Below are 18,774 nucleotides of genomic sequence, written 5' to 3' on the forward strand. Positions count from 1 at the left end.
CAATAAAGGAAGCAGAGAAAGTCAGTACATTTTCCTTCGTCTTTCTTCCATATTTGATAGGCATCTGCTATGAGAAGGACCCGCTATGCAATGTTCCATCTGCTAAGGGGCATTTTAGGAGGACATTTCCAAAAACAAGGATAAATGGAAATTCCAAATATCCTAAAATCTTGCGTCATCTTCTGACATTGCTGCCTACGCATAGGGTGGATAAAGATGTGCATGAGAAGCAGAATTGCTTCCTGATCCTGGCCCTACATTGGCAAACAACACATCTTCTGCAAAGGATGTGTAGAGTCAGAGCACACTGCACAGATAGTAAGAGCACTGCACAGATAGCTAGTGCTGTGTAACAGTTTTCTCTACGCAGTGAGCTGTTTGCACACAATATAAATTAGACAGATTTATTTAGGCTAGGTAAAAATGTCCGAAACCCCATGCGCATATTTTGTTTGCAAAAAGCACGAGAATGGCTTAGTGCATTGAATCAGCTGCTCTATTTATCAGTTTGAAGTGCTTTCTGTGTATCAAAAATACACAGAATTGCCTACTGGCAATTACTCAAGAGTAAATCTTGCTGCAGTTGCTTAGCCTATATATTTTTGCATGAACATCTGCAGCAGGAGAGTGCTATGATTGACCAGCTATAGAAACCTGGCCTGTTGTCTTTGCTTAATGGAATAGTTCATTACTACGGTATGCTCCTCCAAAATTTCAGCTTCCAGAGTAGCCACCTGATCTCAGAAGAACTTTCCCCAGAGAGTGCAGCTTCTAGGCTTGGATTCTACTGTGAATATATGCCGAGTTATAAAGTAGGTTGTCTGTACCAAGTAAGTTCTATCCCTTCGTCAGTTTTTAAACAGTTACACAATTTACTGCTGTTAAAATAAGAACGAACATTCTGCATTTCTTAAAAACAAACACTGACAGAGTTATAAAATGAAAACTAAGGATCAGAGAGGATTACTTTGCTCTTTCTGTGTATCTTTTATGTAAAGCGGTTTATAAACATTAATAAAACTTGGAGGGAGGGATTGGAAAAGGAATAATTTTAGGCTTATGCTGTTTGCTGGGAAACATTAGAATAGTAGAAGAAGATTATGCCATTTATGTTTATGCTCTGAATATCTGCTTAAAACTGCACAATTTGCACCCTAGGACATTTATGAATTTCTGTACAGCAACCTCCCAAACACTTTGAATTTTCATTCACTGTTCATATCTTGAAGTGGCTTGATTATACTAAATATAACAAGCATGTGGAAACTGAAGCAGGCTCTCTAAGTCATTGTTTAATATTTTGTGGCGGATTTTCCTTGTTAACAGGATTTTCTGATGTAGTTGTAACTTGCTAATCTTCCATACAAATGTTTGTAATATCATCTCCTTGTACTTTGTCTTGGATGTTGTCAGTTAAGTCTCAGTAAATCCGCCTGAGGATTTGCCCATAAAACTGGCAAGCAATGCAAAGTTTAAATTTAAATTTAAATGCTGAAGTTTGGATTTTGTTGGATTTTTCCCCCCTTTCCTTTTCTCTCCCTCCCCCACTCCCACTTGGAAGGCACTTACAAGTTTAGCCTTTACATTTTTTATCCTGATAGCAGTATATAGAGTGAGTGGAAATTATAAAACAAAGTAAAACTCATGCTGAAGAGTATTTTTGTTGCTGTAATAGAAAGTGGGGGTGGGGGAGAATTGAATCCATTGGGCTTGATAAATTTTATCTAATAGCTGGATGATGCTTTTTGGAAATGATGAGGCTTACTTGAATGTATGCTTGCAGTTAATCCTTTAATATTTGTTTTATGCATATTTCTTCCTGCTGTTAACACTGGGCAAAATGATATGTTGCAGGTTTCCTGCCCCAAATTTAAACAGTTTTTGGAAACACTAATAAATAAGTTTCCTGCTGTTTTTTAACCCTATAATCACTGAATATCATGCAACAGATATTTTCAAAGGACCTTCATGGTATAAAAAAGGAGCATAAATGAAGGGATGTTCCTGCATAGGAAGTAAATTAATATCAAAACTATCAAGCAGGAAAGCTAATAGCCTAGTTACTGTGATCCTCTGCAGCAGTAAACAGGGGTTTAGGATACTGTCCAATATAGCAGCAATATCGATATTGTAAAGGAACAGAATATCACAACACTGTCATGCAAGTGTCATGACCTGATCCAGGACATGCTGCAACCCAGCTTGTAGTTGGGACTGCTCTACCGACAGCATCTGCTGACTGGAACAACCCCAGTATTGTATCAGTATTGTACAAAACTTTGTAGTGGCAAATGTAAAATAGCATTCTTGATTCTAAGGGTGTGGCTGCCATAATCACCCAACTAAGTCATATGATGCTTACAAGCTAATAAGGCACACACCTACAAGCCATAAATAGGTAAAGGTACCCCTGACCATTAGGTCCAGTGGCGGACAACTCTGGGGTTGCACGCTCATCTCGCTCTATAGGCCGAGGGAGCCAGCTTTTGTCCGCAGACAGCTTCCGGGTCATGTGGCCAGCATGACTAAGCCTCTTCTGGCGAACCAGAGCAGCGCACGGAAATGCCGTTTACCTTCCCGCCGGAGCCGTACCTATTTATTTACTTGCACTACATGCTTTTGAACTGCTAGGTGGGCAGGAGCTGGGACCAAACAATGGGAGCTTACCCCGTCACAGGGATTCGAACTGCCGATCTTCCAATCAGCAAGCCCTAGGCTCTGTGGTTTAGACCACAGCTCCACCTGGCTATTCCTGCCTAACATGCTGTCATTGTACTGAATGTGGGTCTCACAAAAATAGACTTTCTGTATACTCTTTTGAAGCCAATCCTTGGTTTTCCATCTGTTTCTGCTGCTGTTCTGAAATGGAAAGGAAAACAAGTAAATGCAAAAGGGAAAGGCTTCTGCAGGTACAGTACTGATTGAATTTGCCTGCACAATAGACATTTGTGTCCTTCAGCATGTTAAAGATTCTGACTAGGGAGCTTGATTCTCATCTCATCTATGGTACTTGATCTTTTCATCTTTCTCTTAAGAAAGATTTTAACTCCTCTTGTACTGAATAAACTACAGTGTGGGAAATTGCAATAGATTCCGAGGATTGCAAAATATTGTATGAAGCTCAAGATCTTGCTGTATCTTGTCATCTTGACCCAAAAGCTATATTGTCATTATTCAAGACACAGACAAAGCAAAAATAGCCATGTATATAACAATGGGGGGGGAATAGCCATGTATATCGCCATAAGAAAAAATACCAAAAATCCACAGTTGTGCAATACCTTTATTGGGATCAACCAAAATGTCACAGATGTGTGGTAAGCCTTTGAGTTCTTCAGAACTCTTCAACAGTAATAAATAAATAAATATTTGGGGTGGGGGTAGAAATAGGCTGGCTGGCTGTTGTAACCACAAGGTCATATTGTAGATACAGTTCCAAGATAGAGATTGCAAGCTGAAAAAGCGCCTCCCGGGTGCTACAGATGTCACCCAGAATACTGAAATAAAGAAGCAATGGCTGCTCCCCATTTCTGAGAAATTAAAAGTCTGGCTTGCAACCCATTCTGTTTCTTTAAGGTGGTTTGTATAATATGTTGTGTGATGTAAATTCTGGAGAACTCAAAAGCTTGCCATGCTTTTTGTGGCATTTGGGTTGGTCCCAATAAAGGTGTGGATTTTTGATGATGATGATGATGACTGTATTGTGATACAGAGAGTTACCATAAAACAGAAAATGAAAAGGTAGCTTTTTTTATCACAGTATTCATTCCTCATAATGTTGTTTATTCTTATTGATGTCCTCGGATCTTTCATAATGCAACTTTAAATAGTGCTAAGGTTTTAGTTTTGCTTTTCCCCTTTCTTTTCCACCTGTGTTACCATTAACAAAATCATATAAAAATTCAGTGGGATACAAATGTCATTTGAACCTTTTCTGTATAGCCAATAAAACAAGTCTATATATTATTCCCTAGAACATGGGGCTACTAGTAACGAGAGCTTTATATCATTCTCTGTTTCATCTTTCAATACCAGGCTGATCGGTGTGGGAATAGGACTCTTAGGCGAAAATGAAAACAAATGACAATAGAGCATGAGAGCCCACTGAGATCTCCAAGACGGGCACTCTCTTAATCCAGTATTTCTAGGCAAGTCTGAGCCAAGTATCTGTTGTAAGATGTGCTTACAGATTGCTGTAGGTACTGCTGTAGTCCTACTATCTGGTTGCTGTAAATGGGCATATTACTGTGGTTTTACTGTAAACCAATGACTGGATGAAGTTTGGTTTTTGGCACAGGAAAATTGCTCTCATCGTTAGAAAATTAGCTTCTTGATACAGAGATGGGGCATCTCTTGCATGTTTGCTATGAAAAAGATTTCAGAGCTGAGGAATTGTACCTTACTGCAGGGACACAGATGTTGTTAGGACATGATGTGATTAATTAGCACTTATTTATTACCTGCCTTCCACCACATAACCCAAGGCAGTGTACATGTGGTTCTCAAATATTCAACCATCAAGACCCAATTAGATTCAGCAAGGTGGCAACTTAATGTACCTTTAGAGCATATCCTGGGGCCCTCTGGAATATGAAGCCATACCTTCTCCTGTATAGATATGCCGAATCACTAATATCTGCAAAGGAGGATTGCCTAGTTTTCCTCCTCCTCAGTTGGTCAGTCAGTCAATCACTTTGCCAGTCAGTACCCCACACTGAGCAACTTCAGTTGTTGTTGATCCATTTGGGAAGAACTTGCTCCCCAGAAGATTGTTTTGTACATCTGAAAATCTCAAGGCCATGACACACCTACTGATTCCTCCCTGTTGTGCCTGTCTGGTGCTGTTTTAGCCGCATAAGTTTTAACACTCATGGCAAAAGAGGGGGATAGAAGGAATTATCCTACTGGGGGATAGCTGAGTCTGTAGAGCATGAGACTCTTAATCTCAGGGTTGTGGGTTCAAACCCCACGTTAGGCAAAAGATACATGCATTGCAGAGGGTCAGACTAGATGATCCTCATGATCTCTTCCAGCTCTACAGTTCTATGATTATAACATTCTTGAGCTCTAACAGAGTATTCTTTAAGTATAAGGCTCAACATTCTGCAGTTGCTTCACAATAAGAGCTCTCAAAAGCAGTGATTGTTAAGGAGGTAATTTAAAAAGTCCAATTCACAATGTGTGTGTTTGTGTGTGTGTCCTGCAGTTCAGAAATGCAGACTACTTCCTATGCCAAATATATGTGTGGCAGCAGAAGTCTAATATTTGTAATGGTCTGTCTGTCTGAACACTTTCAGTGATTGAAATCTTTATTGCAATACCATTTTTATTTTATTCCCTACGTTGCTTCTTTCAGATCAAGGTCGTTTGAGTGATTAATGTTTGGTACAGGATATTGACCAAGCATATCTGGAGACTTCTTTCTTTTAAAAGTTTGTTGCCTGCAGTTTGGGCCTTTTGCTTTATTTTTCCTATTTGCAAAATTCAATTATTTACAAAATGGCAATACAGTGAAATAATTATAAAATGTAAAATATTTACAGAACCATTCTACTTTTAGCTAGCTCATTGATTATCAACAATTTAATCCAGCCCAATGCCTTTTGAAATAGAGAGAGATAGGATGAATAAATGCGGAAGGTAGAGAATGGAGACAAGGAAAGTGATCAGTTTTTGGATAAACCAGGATCAAAAATTTAAATTTGCAAATTTGTAAATAAATTTGTAAATATTTCTTTGGCCTCCTATTCAAATAACGCCAACATCTTCCATATCTGCTCTTGTTTAACTACCGGTAGGAGAAGGAAGGGGAATTTCCAGCCTGTGGGCCAAACCTGGTCCAATGGACCTTCCCATATGGCCTGCTAGCCATGCCCATCTCACACTTGATTTCATAAATGACATCAGGTGTGGCGCAGGTAAGGGTGGGGCTTCAAAATAATAACCAGGAACTTACACCAGGCCCCCGTTTGTTTCATTGCAGGAGCAAGGCATGTTCCCAACCTTGCTTAAGGAAGAGGAAACTATTTCCATTCAGTGGAAATTGTTCCCCCCTCCCTTTTTTTCTTTTTTCTTTTTAAAGATTTTTATTGAAGTATGAGAATTTTTACATACATTATATTCTCTCCTTCCAATTTTTAATTTCCCATACCATTTTTCCTTTCCCTTCCCAACCCCCCCAACCCATAATCCATTGGAAGGGTTCAAATGGTTGTCCTCAGCCACGGGCACAATGTCTTTAATTTCCACTGAATGTCTTCTGGTCCAGTAGTTGTTATCCATTGAAGATAGGGGTTCCATCTGGTCCTTATTACAGTAGACTTTGCCTTCCATGTTATATCCTGTGACGTTACTGCCACGATGTCTGACTGAATAAATTCAAACAAATAATTAGTCCAGACCTCTACTGTCCATTTTTCTCTATCTTTCCAACCTAAAGCTATTGTTGCCTTTCCTGCTAGTATCATTGCTTTGAAGGTGTGCTGGTCACCTTTCTCTATGGCTGTGTTTCCTAGTATACCCATTGTCATAAGATTGAAGTCTATAGGTAGCTTCACTTTAAAAACTTCATTAATAACCTTAAGGATTTTATTCCAAAATCCCTCTATCTCTGGGCATTCCCAATACATATCGGAGAACCATCCCTTGGCTTGTTCACAGTGCCAGCAGTTAGGGTTCAATCCTGGTATCATATTAGCTAGCTGGGCCAGAGTTCTATACCATTTTAGAAATGGTACTCCTTAAACCTCTGGTCCCGGAGCTTTAAAGCAGGCATCCCCAAACTTCGGCCCTCCAGATGTTTTGGACTACAATTCCCATCACCCCTGACCACTGGTCCTCTTAGCTAGGGATCATGGGAGTTGTAGGCCAAAACATCTGGAGGGCCACAGTTTGGGGATGCCTGCTTTAAAGGATCAGCGTGGGGCTGCTTGCAAAGCCATTTGGAATCCACTTTCTGCTACTCCTTTAACCCTCAGAAATTGGAGGTTTAAGGAGGAGCACAATGTATGAGGTGCAAAGATGCTTTCAGAAGGCTTTCAAACATACCAGTTCTGCCCTTTGAAGTCCTAACAATTGGGGCTTCAAAGTGTAGCATCACCTGACATCACTATGACATCAGGTGATTGACAGGTGGGTGGCCCAGCCTCCCCATCAGATTTGTTCCACCAAGGGCTGGGAAAATAATAATCTGGCCCACCAGCTGGAAACTGTTCTCCACCTCAGTCTAGGACAGGCAAACACGACCCTCCAGATGTTTTGGGACTGCAACTCCCATCATCCCTAGCTAACAGGACCAGTGGTCAGGGATGATGGGAATTGTAGTCTCAAAACATTGGGAGGGCCGAGTTTGCCTATGCCTGGTCTAGGCTTCATGTGTATACTATGAAGGTGTTTTTTAAATTCCCCCCCTTAAATCTAACATGTATTCTGTTCAATGTTCTATTGTGGGAATTTCCTTAAACTTCCTTAAACTTAAGCTGCAAGCATTTTAAAACAACATTTATCGTCACAAACGAAACACTGGGGGGGTTTGTTAATCTGAGAGATCGTGACTAGTCGAAGGTAATTCATCGAGATGAGGACTCCTAGCTTGATGCTTGAACTCTGCCACACTGGCTCTCCTCTGTAATATTGGTAGAGATTACCGTAGGTCATCTGATTGAGAGCTAAAGCAATTTGGTTCCCAAATAAATTTCCTAAGCGTATTGGACAAGATTCAATGAAGGATGTGTGTGTGAAACAGTGATGTGCTTGTGCAACTGGATTTCCTCCCATCTCTCCCTTCCTGTGCTCCCTAAATAGGCTTTGAAAGGTTGTGGGAACCAACAGAATAGATTTGTGGAAGCTAATCTTTACTATGATGGGTGAACCACATGTAGCAAGTGGTACTGTAACATGCTCCTTTAGAATCATTTTGGACTACAATAGTCTACATTAGTGTTCCTGTGCTTTGGCTTATAATACTATTGTCTATTCACAATATTCAAGGTTGATATTATAGACACATGTGTACATTTAAAGCAGGGATGGGAAACCTGTGACCCTCCAGTTGTTTTTCAACTTGCACCATCCCTAACCTTTTGCCAGCTGCCTGGGGCTGATAGGAGTTGGAGGGCAGATGTTCCCCAATACTGATTTTAAAAGGGAAAAGAGACAGTCTCTGATATAACAGTTCTTCCTGCCTATATTATAATACAGGTAGTGGTGCTAATCATGTTAAATTTAGACATTTATAATTATTCCAGGGGTCATTTGAAAACTATTACCATTTCCCCCCCCCCTGTTGCCTCTAGGCCTCTGCCTTGATTTCAGCTACAGAAAGCAAAGGGGAGAGGTCTTCGCTTTTTTCATACTGTGCAGGATACAGTTGGCTAAGAAGTGGCTAAGAAGATAAAAATAGTATTACAGGTAGACCAGGAAACTGTTCAAAGGATCTAAGGCAAGGACCACAAAAAAGACACCAGATTTCCACCTTGTGTTTTACTAATCTAGGTAGAAGACATCTACAGTAGCTTTTGTCTGCTTTGCAGTTTCTACTTGGATAACTGAAACACCAAAGAGATAGCAGAAGACCTGTTGTTCCCACACTTCTGACAAATACATGAAGGTATTCCTTCACAATGTGTGAAGGGAAGTACAGTATATCTTTTTTCTGGATACTAAGCTAAGCTAGTGCCAAAGCTATCACAGTAGATAAAAAGATGTATATTATTTTAAAAGAAACCATAGAAAATGTCAATTCTGGCCCACGCCAAATCTTTACTGCAATGTGAAATGTGTGCCTCATCCCTGCTAACTCCTTAGGCTACAGTACTTTAAGTCCTATTGAACTAAATGACATTACTTCTGAGTAGACATGTATTGGATTGAGCTGTTAGTTTTCTTCACTTAAAAGTTTGGGCTTTTGCCAAATTGTCTGTCCTTGTGACTAAGTAAGCTTTTCCTTTATCCTCCCACACGAACACAGTCTCATTTTTTAAACTTCTCCTCAGAGCCTCTCCACTCTGTCTCACTGTTCTCTTTCCCATCTTACTGCAATGCCTAGTGTCTCTGTTGACCTTTCCACTTTATCTAGACTCTGAGCAGGACCAGTAGTGTTGGCGTGATGTTAGCAAGTCATTTATTTTCTCAAAGAAAACCCTTCAAAAGCAAGCATAAGGCTCCATTTTTGAACTACAAACTCAACTGTGAATGGGGCACAGCAGTCTCTAGTTGATTCCTAAGATGTTTTTGAAACAATTTTAACATAATTAGCAATGTTTTGTCACAAAATGTCCAGTCCTATGTCTCACTGTGACTTCTCTGCTAGTGTACACATTTGTAAAATTTGGGTGACTAAGTCATACATTATACATTATACAACAGAACTTTGGTGAAAAATAGGAAGGGGGCATGATAGGCCCCAGTACACAGGGGACTTTCTTCCAGTGGTAATATGGGAGAACCATGATCTGATCTCCCAAATTCCTTTTCTCCTCTTAAAAGCAGGTGCAGGAGGGGTGAATTTGGATCAGGGTTGTAATGATGTGGGATAGCAGTTAACCCCTTCCCCCTCCATCTTTTCCATGATTTGAATTACCACCTCAGCTACCCTACAGTTCCTTCCCATTGTGGCCCATACCAATTTCAAGGGTAGTATTTCAAGTGGGGAAATGGTGCCAAGGGAAAAATTTAAACCCCTGCTCTCCAGCACCACAAACCTAAACCAAAATGCCCCTCTCCAAACAGTTTTTAAGCAAAGGTAAGGAGGTTGGAAAGTCCAGTGGTGGGTGGGTGTTTAGATAAGTCTTACTCGGAGCAGACCCATTGAAATTAATGTACCTAAGCTACTCATGTTGGCATCTGTCAGTCTTGGGAGACAATGGAAGAGTGTGCCTTGAGGGGTAAAGTCAAACCATTGGAGAGTTACAGCACCTGTTGTGGCTGTAGAGACCAATACAGGAGAAACATGTTTTATTGCAGGTTGGCAGATAAAAGTGTCGGGTTTTGCTGCTGCTGATCCACTATGGCGTTTCTTCTCTCTGCACTCTTCCTAATGGCCATTCCTCCTGGCCACTGCTGTGGATACATGACCTGTCTGTCTCCATGCACTGTGATTCATGTCCATTAACTTCAGTGGTATACTCTGAGTAGGACTAGCAGTGAATACCACCCTTGGGGTACGATTCAACTCATGAGTCCACAGAAATCCTGCACAAGGACTTCCATTGGTAACATGAGGCTTTCCCCTGCTCCATGCCCTCCAAATTGTCTCAGGGGTAAAGGGACTCCCCCCCCCCACACCTTGAACAAAAAGAGGAGAATTTTTCAGAACGCTCATGTGTAAGCTTCATAAAATATTTGGAAAACACATTAAATACATTGAAAATACATTGAAAATACAGGCAGAGAATCAGACTTCCTGGAGCTACTTCTAGCTTAAGAGTTTAATGATCCTGATAAGTAATAAGGTGGTTTTACTACACATAAAATGCAGATATGATTGGGTTGCCATATGTCAACCCAAGCTGAGTTTGGTTGGGCTGAGCTTGGGAGACACTCTGTAGGTTTTGTGGCTTTGTCTTTTGGGGCTGTGTGTTAGTAAGTTTGTGTGCTTTTTTGTTTTCTTACTTGTTTGTGTGCTTGTGCTGGTTTTCTAGGGCTGCTGCCTCTTGGATTTGGGTGACTGTCCAGGCTTGTGTGGGTGTTTGTTTCTGGCTGTGACCTTGTTTGTTTCTGGCTGTGACCTTTCACCTAGAAGTGTGAGTCAGGAGGGACAGGTGATTAGCTGTGGGCGGAGCTAGTCAGAGCTTGGAGTGCAGAGACTGAGGAAGGAGCAGAAGGGCTGCTGCCTCTTGGATTTGGGTGACTGTCCAGGCTTGTGTGGGTGTTTGTTTCTGGCTGTGACCTTGTTTGTTTCTGGCTGTGACCTTTCACCTAGAAGTGTGAGTCAGGAGGGACAGGTGATTAGCTGTGGGCGGAGCTAGTCAGAGCTTGGAGCGCAGAGACTGAGGAAGGAGCAGAAGGTGAGCTGAGCTTGGGAGACACTCTGTAGGTTTTGTGGCTTTGTCTTTTGGGGCTGTGTGTTAGTAAGTTTGTGTGCTTTTTTGTTTTCTTACTTGTTTGTCCCATCTTTTTGACCTAGGGCAGCAAGTCTCACACGTTTGTTAGGGGGAACCTAGGCCTCTTCCTCTTTCCCCCTTGACTTCAAGGTTTTCAAGGTTTTCAAGATGGAGGTGGAGGGAACAACCGTTGTCACCTGCAATTCCTGTGCAATGTTTGTTTTCTTGCCAAAGGATGTGGGTAGCTACACGTGCAACAATTGCAAGTTGGTTGCCCTACTAGAAAACAAGGTTGCCCTTCTGGAAGAGAAGGTGCAGCAGCTTCAGGGGCGTGTATCTACGCTCCAGAGAATTAAAGAGCTGGAGCTTTTCTTGGATGCAGCAGAGCACACTGTCTGCACCAAGGAGGAGACAGGGGATCTCCCTGAGGAGGAGGTCAGTTCCCCAACACAGCAGCCAGATGTATGGAGGAACGTGACTCATAGAAGTAGGAGGCCCAGGGATCGCTCTGAGTGCTTAGAATTACACAACCGTTTTGAAGTGCTCATGGAAGACGAGGAACAGACTCCACCTGAGGATCTCTCCCTCATCACAGTTGATGAGGAATATGAAGACAAGCAGCAAAGTCAGTCCTCCGGGAATATGCAGGTAACCTTGGAAGGGACAGCACATGGAAGAATCCCAACCAAGCCTATGAAGAGGCGTGTAGTGGTGATAGGGGATTCCCTACTGAGGGGTACAGAAGCAGTGATCTGTGGGCCTGACAAGATGTCTCGAGAGGTGTGCTGTCTACCTGGGGCCAAGATCAAAGATGTAACAGAACGGCTGCAAGGAATCATAAAACCCACCGACAAATACCCCTTCCTTTTGGTGCATGTGGGAACCAATGACACTGCAAGCCATAGCTTACAGAAGATCAAAAATGATTATGAGGCTCTGGGCAGGAAGTTGAAGCAATTAGATGCACAAATTGTCATCTCTTCTGTCCTTCCAGTTGAACGACATGGCCCAGGGAGAGAGGGAAAAATAGGGGAAGTGAACAACTGGCTTCGCAAATGGTGCAAACAGGAACGGTTTGGATTCCTAGATCACGGTCTGCAGTTTCTTGAAGATGGACTTCTGGCAAGTGATGGACTGCACCTCACAAAAGTTGGGAGGAATGTTTTTGCCACAAAACTCAAAAACCTCATCAGGAGGGCTTTAAACTGACTTATGGGGGGGAGGGAGACAGTGGTCCTGAAGGTAGGAGTCTATCAAATGCTGAAGATGATCATCCAAATGTCAAGGACCAAATGGAGCAAGCAGCATGCAGACCTAGTGGTGGGACGAAAATATCCTTAAGTAAGAGACATGGGGGAATGATCAACGGTCTTCAATGTCTGTATACTAATGCACAGAGCATGGGAAATAAACAAGATGAACTTGAGCTCTTGGTACAGCAAACTAAATATGACATAATAGGCATCACTGAAACCTGGTGGGATGAGTCTCATGACTGGAATGTAGTAATAGAGGGATACAATCTATTTAAGAGAAATAGACCAAACAGGAAAGGAGGAGGAGTAGCTTTATATGTTAGGGATATGTATACCTGTGAAGAGATCCAGGATTTAAAACTTCAAAGCCAAATTGAGAGTATCTGGGTCAAAATTAAGGGAGAGAAAAACAACAGTGATCTCATTGTGGGAGTTTACTATAGATCCCCAAGCCAAACTGAGGACACAGATGATGCCTTCCTGGAACAGATGGCCAAGCATTCCAAAGGAAGTGAGATAGTAGTAATGGGGGATTTCAACTATCCTGATATTTGTTGGATGTCAAACTCAGCCAAGAGCATAAGGTCGAACAGATTCCTCACTGGCCTTGCAGACAACTTCATTGTCCAGAAAGTGGGAGAAGCAACAAGAGGATCAGCCATTTTAGATCTGGTCCTAACCAATAGTGATGACTTGGTTAGTGGGGTAGAAGTGGCAGGATCATTAGGTGGGAGTGACCATGCTCTTCTGGAGTTTATTATCCAGCGGAAAGGAGCAACCAAGCATTCTAAGGTCCAAATTCTAGACTTTAAGAAAGCCGACTTCAGAAAACTTAGGGAAACGCTGGGTGAAATCCCATGGACAGTAATACTAAAAGGGAAGGGAGTTCATGATGGTTGGGAGTTTGTTAAAAGGGAGATATTAAAAGCACAACTTCAGGCAATACCAATGAGACGGAAACATGGAAGGTGCCTAAAGAAGCCAGGCTGGCTATCTAAAGAACTTTTGACTGAGTTAAGATTTAAAAGGGATATGTACAAAAAATGGAAAAGGGGGGAAATCTCCAGAGAGGAATTCAAACATATAGCCAGCACGTGTAGAGACAAAGTCAGAAAAGCTAAAGCACAGAATGAACTTAGGCTCGCCAGAGAGGTTAAAAGCAACAAAAAGGGCTTTTATGGGTATGTCCGTAGCAAAAGGAAAAACAAGGAAACAGTGGGGTCACTCAGAGGAGAAGATGGTGAAATGCAAACAGGGGACAGAGAAAGGGCAGAACTCCTCAATGCCTTCTTTGCCTCAGTCTTCTCCAAGAAAGAAAACAACGCCCGACCTGAAGAATATGGAGCAGATGATTCAGCAGGAGAAACACAGCCCAGAATAAGTAAGGAGGTAGTACAAGAATACTTGGCTAGTTTAGATGTATTCAAGTCTCCAGGGCCAGATGAACTACATCCAAGAGTATTAAAAGAACTGGCAGAGGTGATTTCAGAACCACTGGCAATAATCTTTGAAAATTCCTGGAGAACAGGCGAAGTTCCAGCAGACTGGAGGAGGGCAAATGTTGTCCCTATTTTCAAAAAGGGGAAAAGAGAGGACCCAAACAATTATCGCCCAGTCAGCCTGACATCAATACCAGGAAAGATTCTAGAGCAGATCATTAAGCAAACAGTCTGTGAGCACCTAGAAAGAAACTCTGTGATCACTAAAAGTCAGCATGGGTTCCTGAAAAATAAGTCATGTCAGACTAATCTGATCTCATTTTTTGACAGAATTACAAGCCTGGTAGATGAAGGGAACGCTGTGGATGTAGCCTATCTTGATTTCAGCAAGGCCTTTGACAAGGTGCCCCATGATATTCTTGTAAAGAAGCTGGTAAAATGTGGGCTAGACAATGCTACCATTCAGTGGATTTGTAACTGGCTTACTGACCGAACCCAAAGGGTGCTCATCAATGGCTCCTCCTCATCCTGGAGAGTAGTGACTAGTGGGGTGCCACAGGGTTCTGTCTTGGGCCCAGTCTTGTTCAACATCTTTATCAATGACTTGGATGATGGGCTTGAGGGCATCCTGAGCAAGTTTGCAGATGACACCAAATTGGGAGGGGTGGCTAACACCCCAGAGGACAGGATCACACTTCAGAATGACCTTAACAGATTAGACAACTGGGCCAAAGCAAACAAGATGAATTTTAACAAGGAGAAATGTAAAGTACTACACTTGGGCAAAAAAAATGAAAGGCACAAATACAGGATGGGAGACACCTGGCTTGAGAGCAGTACATGTGAAAAGGATCTAGGAGTCTTGGTAGACCACAAACTTGACATGAGTCAGCAGTGTGATGCAGCAGCTAAAAAAGCCAATGCAATTCTGGGCTGCATCAATAGGAGTATAGCATCTAGATCAAGGGAAGTAATAGTACCACTGTATTCTGCTCTGGTCAGACCTCACCTGGAGTACTGTGTCCAGTTCTGGGCACCACAGTTCAAGAAGGATACTGATAAGCTGGAACGTGTCCAGAAGAGGGCAACCAAAATGGTCAAAGGCCTGGAAACGATGCCTTATGAGGAACGGCTTAGAGAGCTGGGTATGTTTAGCCTGGAGAAGAGAAGGTTAAGGGGTGATATGATAACCATGTTCAAATATATAAAAGGATGTCATATAGAGGAGGGAGAAAGGTTGTTTTCTGCTGCTCCAGAGAAGCGGACACGGAGCAACGGATTCAAACTACAAGAAAGAAAATTCCACCTAAACATTAGGAAGAACTTCCTGACAGTAAGAGCTGTTCGGCAGTGGAATTTGCTGCCAAGGAGTGTGGTGGAGTCTCCTTCTTTGGAGGTCTTTAAGCAGAGGCTTGACAGCCATCTGTCAGGAATGCTTTGATGGTGTTTCCTGCTTGGCAGGGGGTTGGACTGGATGGCCCTTGTGGTCTCTTCCAACTCTATGATTCTATGATTCTATGATTCTATGATTCTATGATTCTATGTCTGGGAAATCCCAGACATGTCCTCTCCCGGGGGGGATTTTTACCATTTTAAGCAAATGTTCGGGATTTTTTGGGGGTGCGGGTTTTAAAGAGAAATGTGTGTGCATGGGCACCTTGAGTTCAGGCTCTGGCACAGGCTACCTCTTTCTTGGGTGACCTGGGCTCTGTTTCTGGCTCTGACATGGGTGGCTTTGGCTCTGTTTCAGGCACAGGCAGCTCAGGCTCATTGGCCCAGGACACAAAAAACAAGCTCAACAACTTTTACCTCTAGAAGTAAGGAACCCTACTGTAGAATGTTGAGACAGAGTGTGTAGGGAAATGACTGTATATATGGGCTCAACACCTTCTGAATAACTGAAGAACACGTGCTTTTAATAAATATGTTTTAAAATAACCTACCTCACAGGGTTGCTGTGGGGTTAGGATGAGGAAGGGAAGAACCATGTAAGCTACTTTTAGCTCTTTGGAGAAAAGTGGGGGGGGGGTACAAATTAGATAGATAGATGATAGATAGATAGATAGATAGATAGATAGATAGATAGATAGATAGATAGATAGATAGATGATAGATAGATAGATGTTACATTATAAAAGAAGGTAAATATTTAAAGTGAAAACCATAATGAATGAAAAATATTCATGGAAAACAAATTTAGGGTTGTATGTATCCTTCAAACAGCTATATCATTTTTGCTGGGACAGGGTGGTGTCAGGTGACAGAGAATAAATAATGGAAGCTGGATATGGAGTGGAATATGAACTGTGAAATAAGCCCCCAATTAATATCTATTGGTATTTAAGTCTTTAATTGGCCTTGAACTGAAGCCAGTTAGCAACGACCAATCTAGAATATGAACTAAAGGACGGCATATTTAGAAAAATTTCCTCTAGCAGGGGTGAAAGGGTGAGTGAACAATATAGCTGACGGTTGTATTTATAATTATTTTATCTGCTTTCCTTAGAAACGAACAGTGGTTATGCAACATTAAAAAAAACACCTGCCTCACTATAGCCTCTCCAGATTGTACTCCTGTTAGTACTTCAGATGCTTTTGTAGAGAAAACTATTTAAGTTTTCCTAGAAATGTATTTGTAGTCCTTGTCCCTCTTCAAGCAGAGGCACTGATATATGAGCCATAAAGGCTGTGCTCAGTGAGGGTCCTCACACATAGCAGTGGTGGGTGATTTGAAGATGAGTGAGTGTTTCTGCCAATAGATCTAAACTGGTCACTATGCAAGGAAATAGTGTTAGTGGATCATGTGCTTGATAGTTCCACTGTATTGTGGTTTGGTTTCTTCTTGGAGTTTGGGCAAAATGCTTAACACGATGTCTCTGGAAACTGTACAGTATCTGTAGCAATACATTCTGTGATTCCATTGCAATGCGGGGAAAATGACAGAAAGTAGTAATGTGATTGAATATGAGCTTTCCCCAAAAAATCTCAACAATCCTTCCCAAGCAAGTGTGTCTAGGGTTACAACCTACATAGCATTTGTTTGTTGAATGTGTATCCCTTATTTCTTGTTGCTCAAGACAGCTATAAACAATAGTGCAAGTGCAAAACAACATAACATTAGGCATGCTTGAGTTTTGTCTTATAAACTGAACTCACTTTATCTGCCAGACCCCCAGCCAAATGTGTAAAGTGGAATGTTGTATACAAATTTAGATTGCTCTGTGCATTTCTGAATAAAATACAAGTTAAAAAAAAAACCTAAAAGAGAAGCAAGGGAAGTGAACATCATTAAAAACAACCAGTTAAACCCAATTTAACATTTTTACAAGTCAGCATATTAACCAAAGGTCTGTCCAAATAAAAAAATATTTTTGCCTGCTGGTGGAAGATCACCAGAGTTTAGGCAAGCCCAGCCTCTCCAGTGATTAGATGGTGGGACTCAGCCCTTGGCCCTTTTGTAGTTGCTAGCAGAAGCAAAATAAATGGTGTAACTTGAGCACAGTACTCAAATTTGATTTGCATTTTTTCCGGGCTGCACAATTCAGTAATTCTTCATGCAGAATTTGATGTGGAATTTTTAATTTTTGTTAAATATAGAGTTCACATAGCCCTGACTATATGACTGGCAAGAGAATACATATTACCAGGTTTGGAATCTTTTGAAGTTATCCAGCAAGGAGCCATGTTTACATAAATTGCAAAACTTATTGTATTTGCAATTAAAACAAACCAGGCTTAGCACTGACATAAAAACCTTAGTAATTAGTATACGGATTAATATGGGGAAATAACACCAGTTTAGCACTCCTTCCAAGCAAAACTGAAGGAATTGAGTATGTAATCGAACAGCATGTGAATTTTAATGCACAAAATCCTTTGAGTCCCTACCTCCCTGATGCAATTATTTTCTATTCACATTAATTGTTCCTAACAGATGACATTAATGACTTTGAGTTTAAATGTGTGCAAGGGAGGGCTTTGCAAGATCAATGTTGTTTGAAGTAGAGTCACTTTTATAATCATTACCCGAGCTATAGCAACTGCTAAATAAAACAAAGTTAACCTGTTGATTGCTTAGTAAATGTTTAATATAATGCCTTATTATATTAGGCATCAGTGGCTATAGATAAATGCATTTTATTCCTATGAATGCATCATCATTATGCACAAAGCTGTGATAAGTAATCATACATTGTAAGCTAAAAATGCCCTTACTTGTTCGTGCATTACCAACTCCATTTTATACTGTTAAGTTCTGGACTCAATGAACAGAGAAATTAGGACAAAGCTTTTTTACCTTAGGGTCTGTTTTCCCCTTGAATTTAACTGCAGTGGTTGGGATTTTCAAAATTGCTGATCTTCTGCATGCTTGTCAAATGGTTATGCTTTGGTCATTCTGTTATTTTCCCCCAGAAGCTTCATTCGCGCATCTTAGATCTGTCGTCTGGGGATTTCCTTTTAGAGGTAGAGAAGAACAGAAGTTTGATACCCCTGCAAAGTGCTGATGTTCAGGTTCATGTGAGTTTTCTTGAATTTGATTTCTTCATTTAGCACATTCTTATCTCTCCATGAAGTATGATTTAATGGAGGGGAGAGAGAGCAGGAACAAATAACACTCATCCTTGAACCTAAAACAGAGTGGAAGTAGAAATAACGTTTTCTTCTCTTCTCTGAAGTTCACTATAATTTCCCAGGCTATATAGGAAATAAAAAAGTGCCCTCTTTGCAAAAAGGCATAAATCTTGGCAGTGTCCCCAAGATACCTTTTTGGGGTATTGATTACATCTCAAAGTTTCTGAGAAATGGTCAAGGAGCTTTTTATTAAAGCCGGTGCACTGTATCATTCATCCTTGTTTTATGATATATTATGTATGAACTGTTAAAAATTCATGGGCTCTGGGGGAAAAAACCCACCTTTTCTGATGGGCTTAGTTTTTGTGCTTATTTGGCAAAACTTTAACTAGTATGCCTTTCATTTTCATTGAAAAAGAAAAAAGTAACTCAAAAAACAGAAGTTGCATATAGGCAGAATTAAAG

At 41.2% G+C, this 18,774-nt stretch overlaps 1 protein-coding gene across 7 annotated transcripts in view; it reads left to right on the forward strand.

Annotated features, from left to right (window-relative positions):
• NCKAP5 (NCK associated protein 5) overlaps positions 1 to 18,774 on the forward strand; it is a 492,200-nt gene that overhangs the window by 382,032 nt on the left and 91,394 nt on the right. For 4 of the 7 annotated variants that reach the window (XM_035130237.3, XM_035130308.3, XM_088652123.1 and 1 more), the window contains one exon: positions 18,151 to 18,255. The exons of 2 other annotated variants lie outside the window; for them this stretch is intronic. In XM_035130237.3, coding sequence (XP_034986128.3) covers positions 18,151 to 18,255 — 105 coding nt within the window. The remainder of the gene's footprint in view (positions 1 to 18,150; positions 18,256 to 18,774) is intronic. One more of the 7 variants, XM_088652131.1, reaches the window with a different exon arrangement.

The sequence above is a fragment of the Zootoca vivipara genome, chromosome 1 (assembly GCF_965207765.1).
Source record: "Zootoca vivipara chromosome 1, rZooViv2.hap1.1, whole genome shotgun sequence".
Lineage (NCBI taxonomy): Eukaryota > Metazoa > Chordata > Lepidosauria > Squamata > Lacertidae > Zootoca > Zootoca vivipara.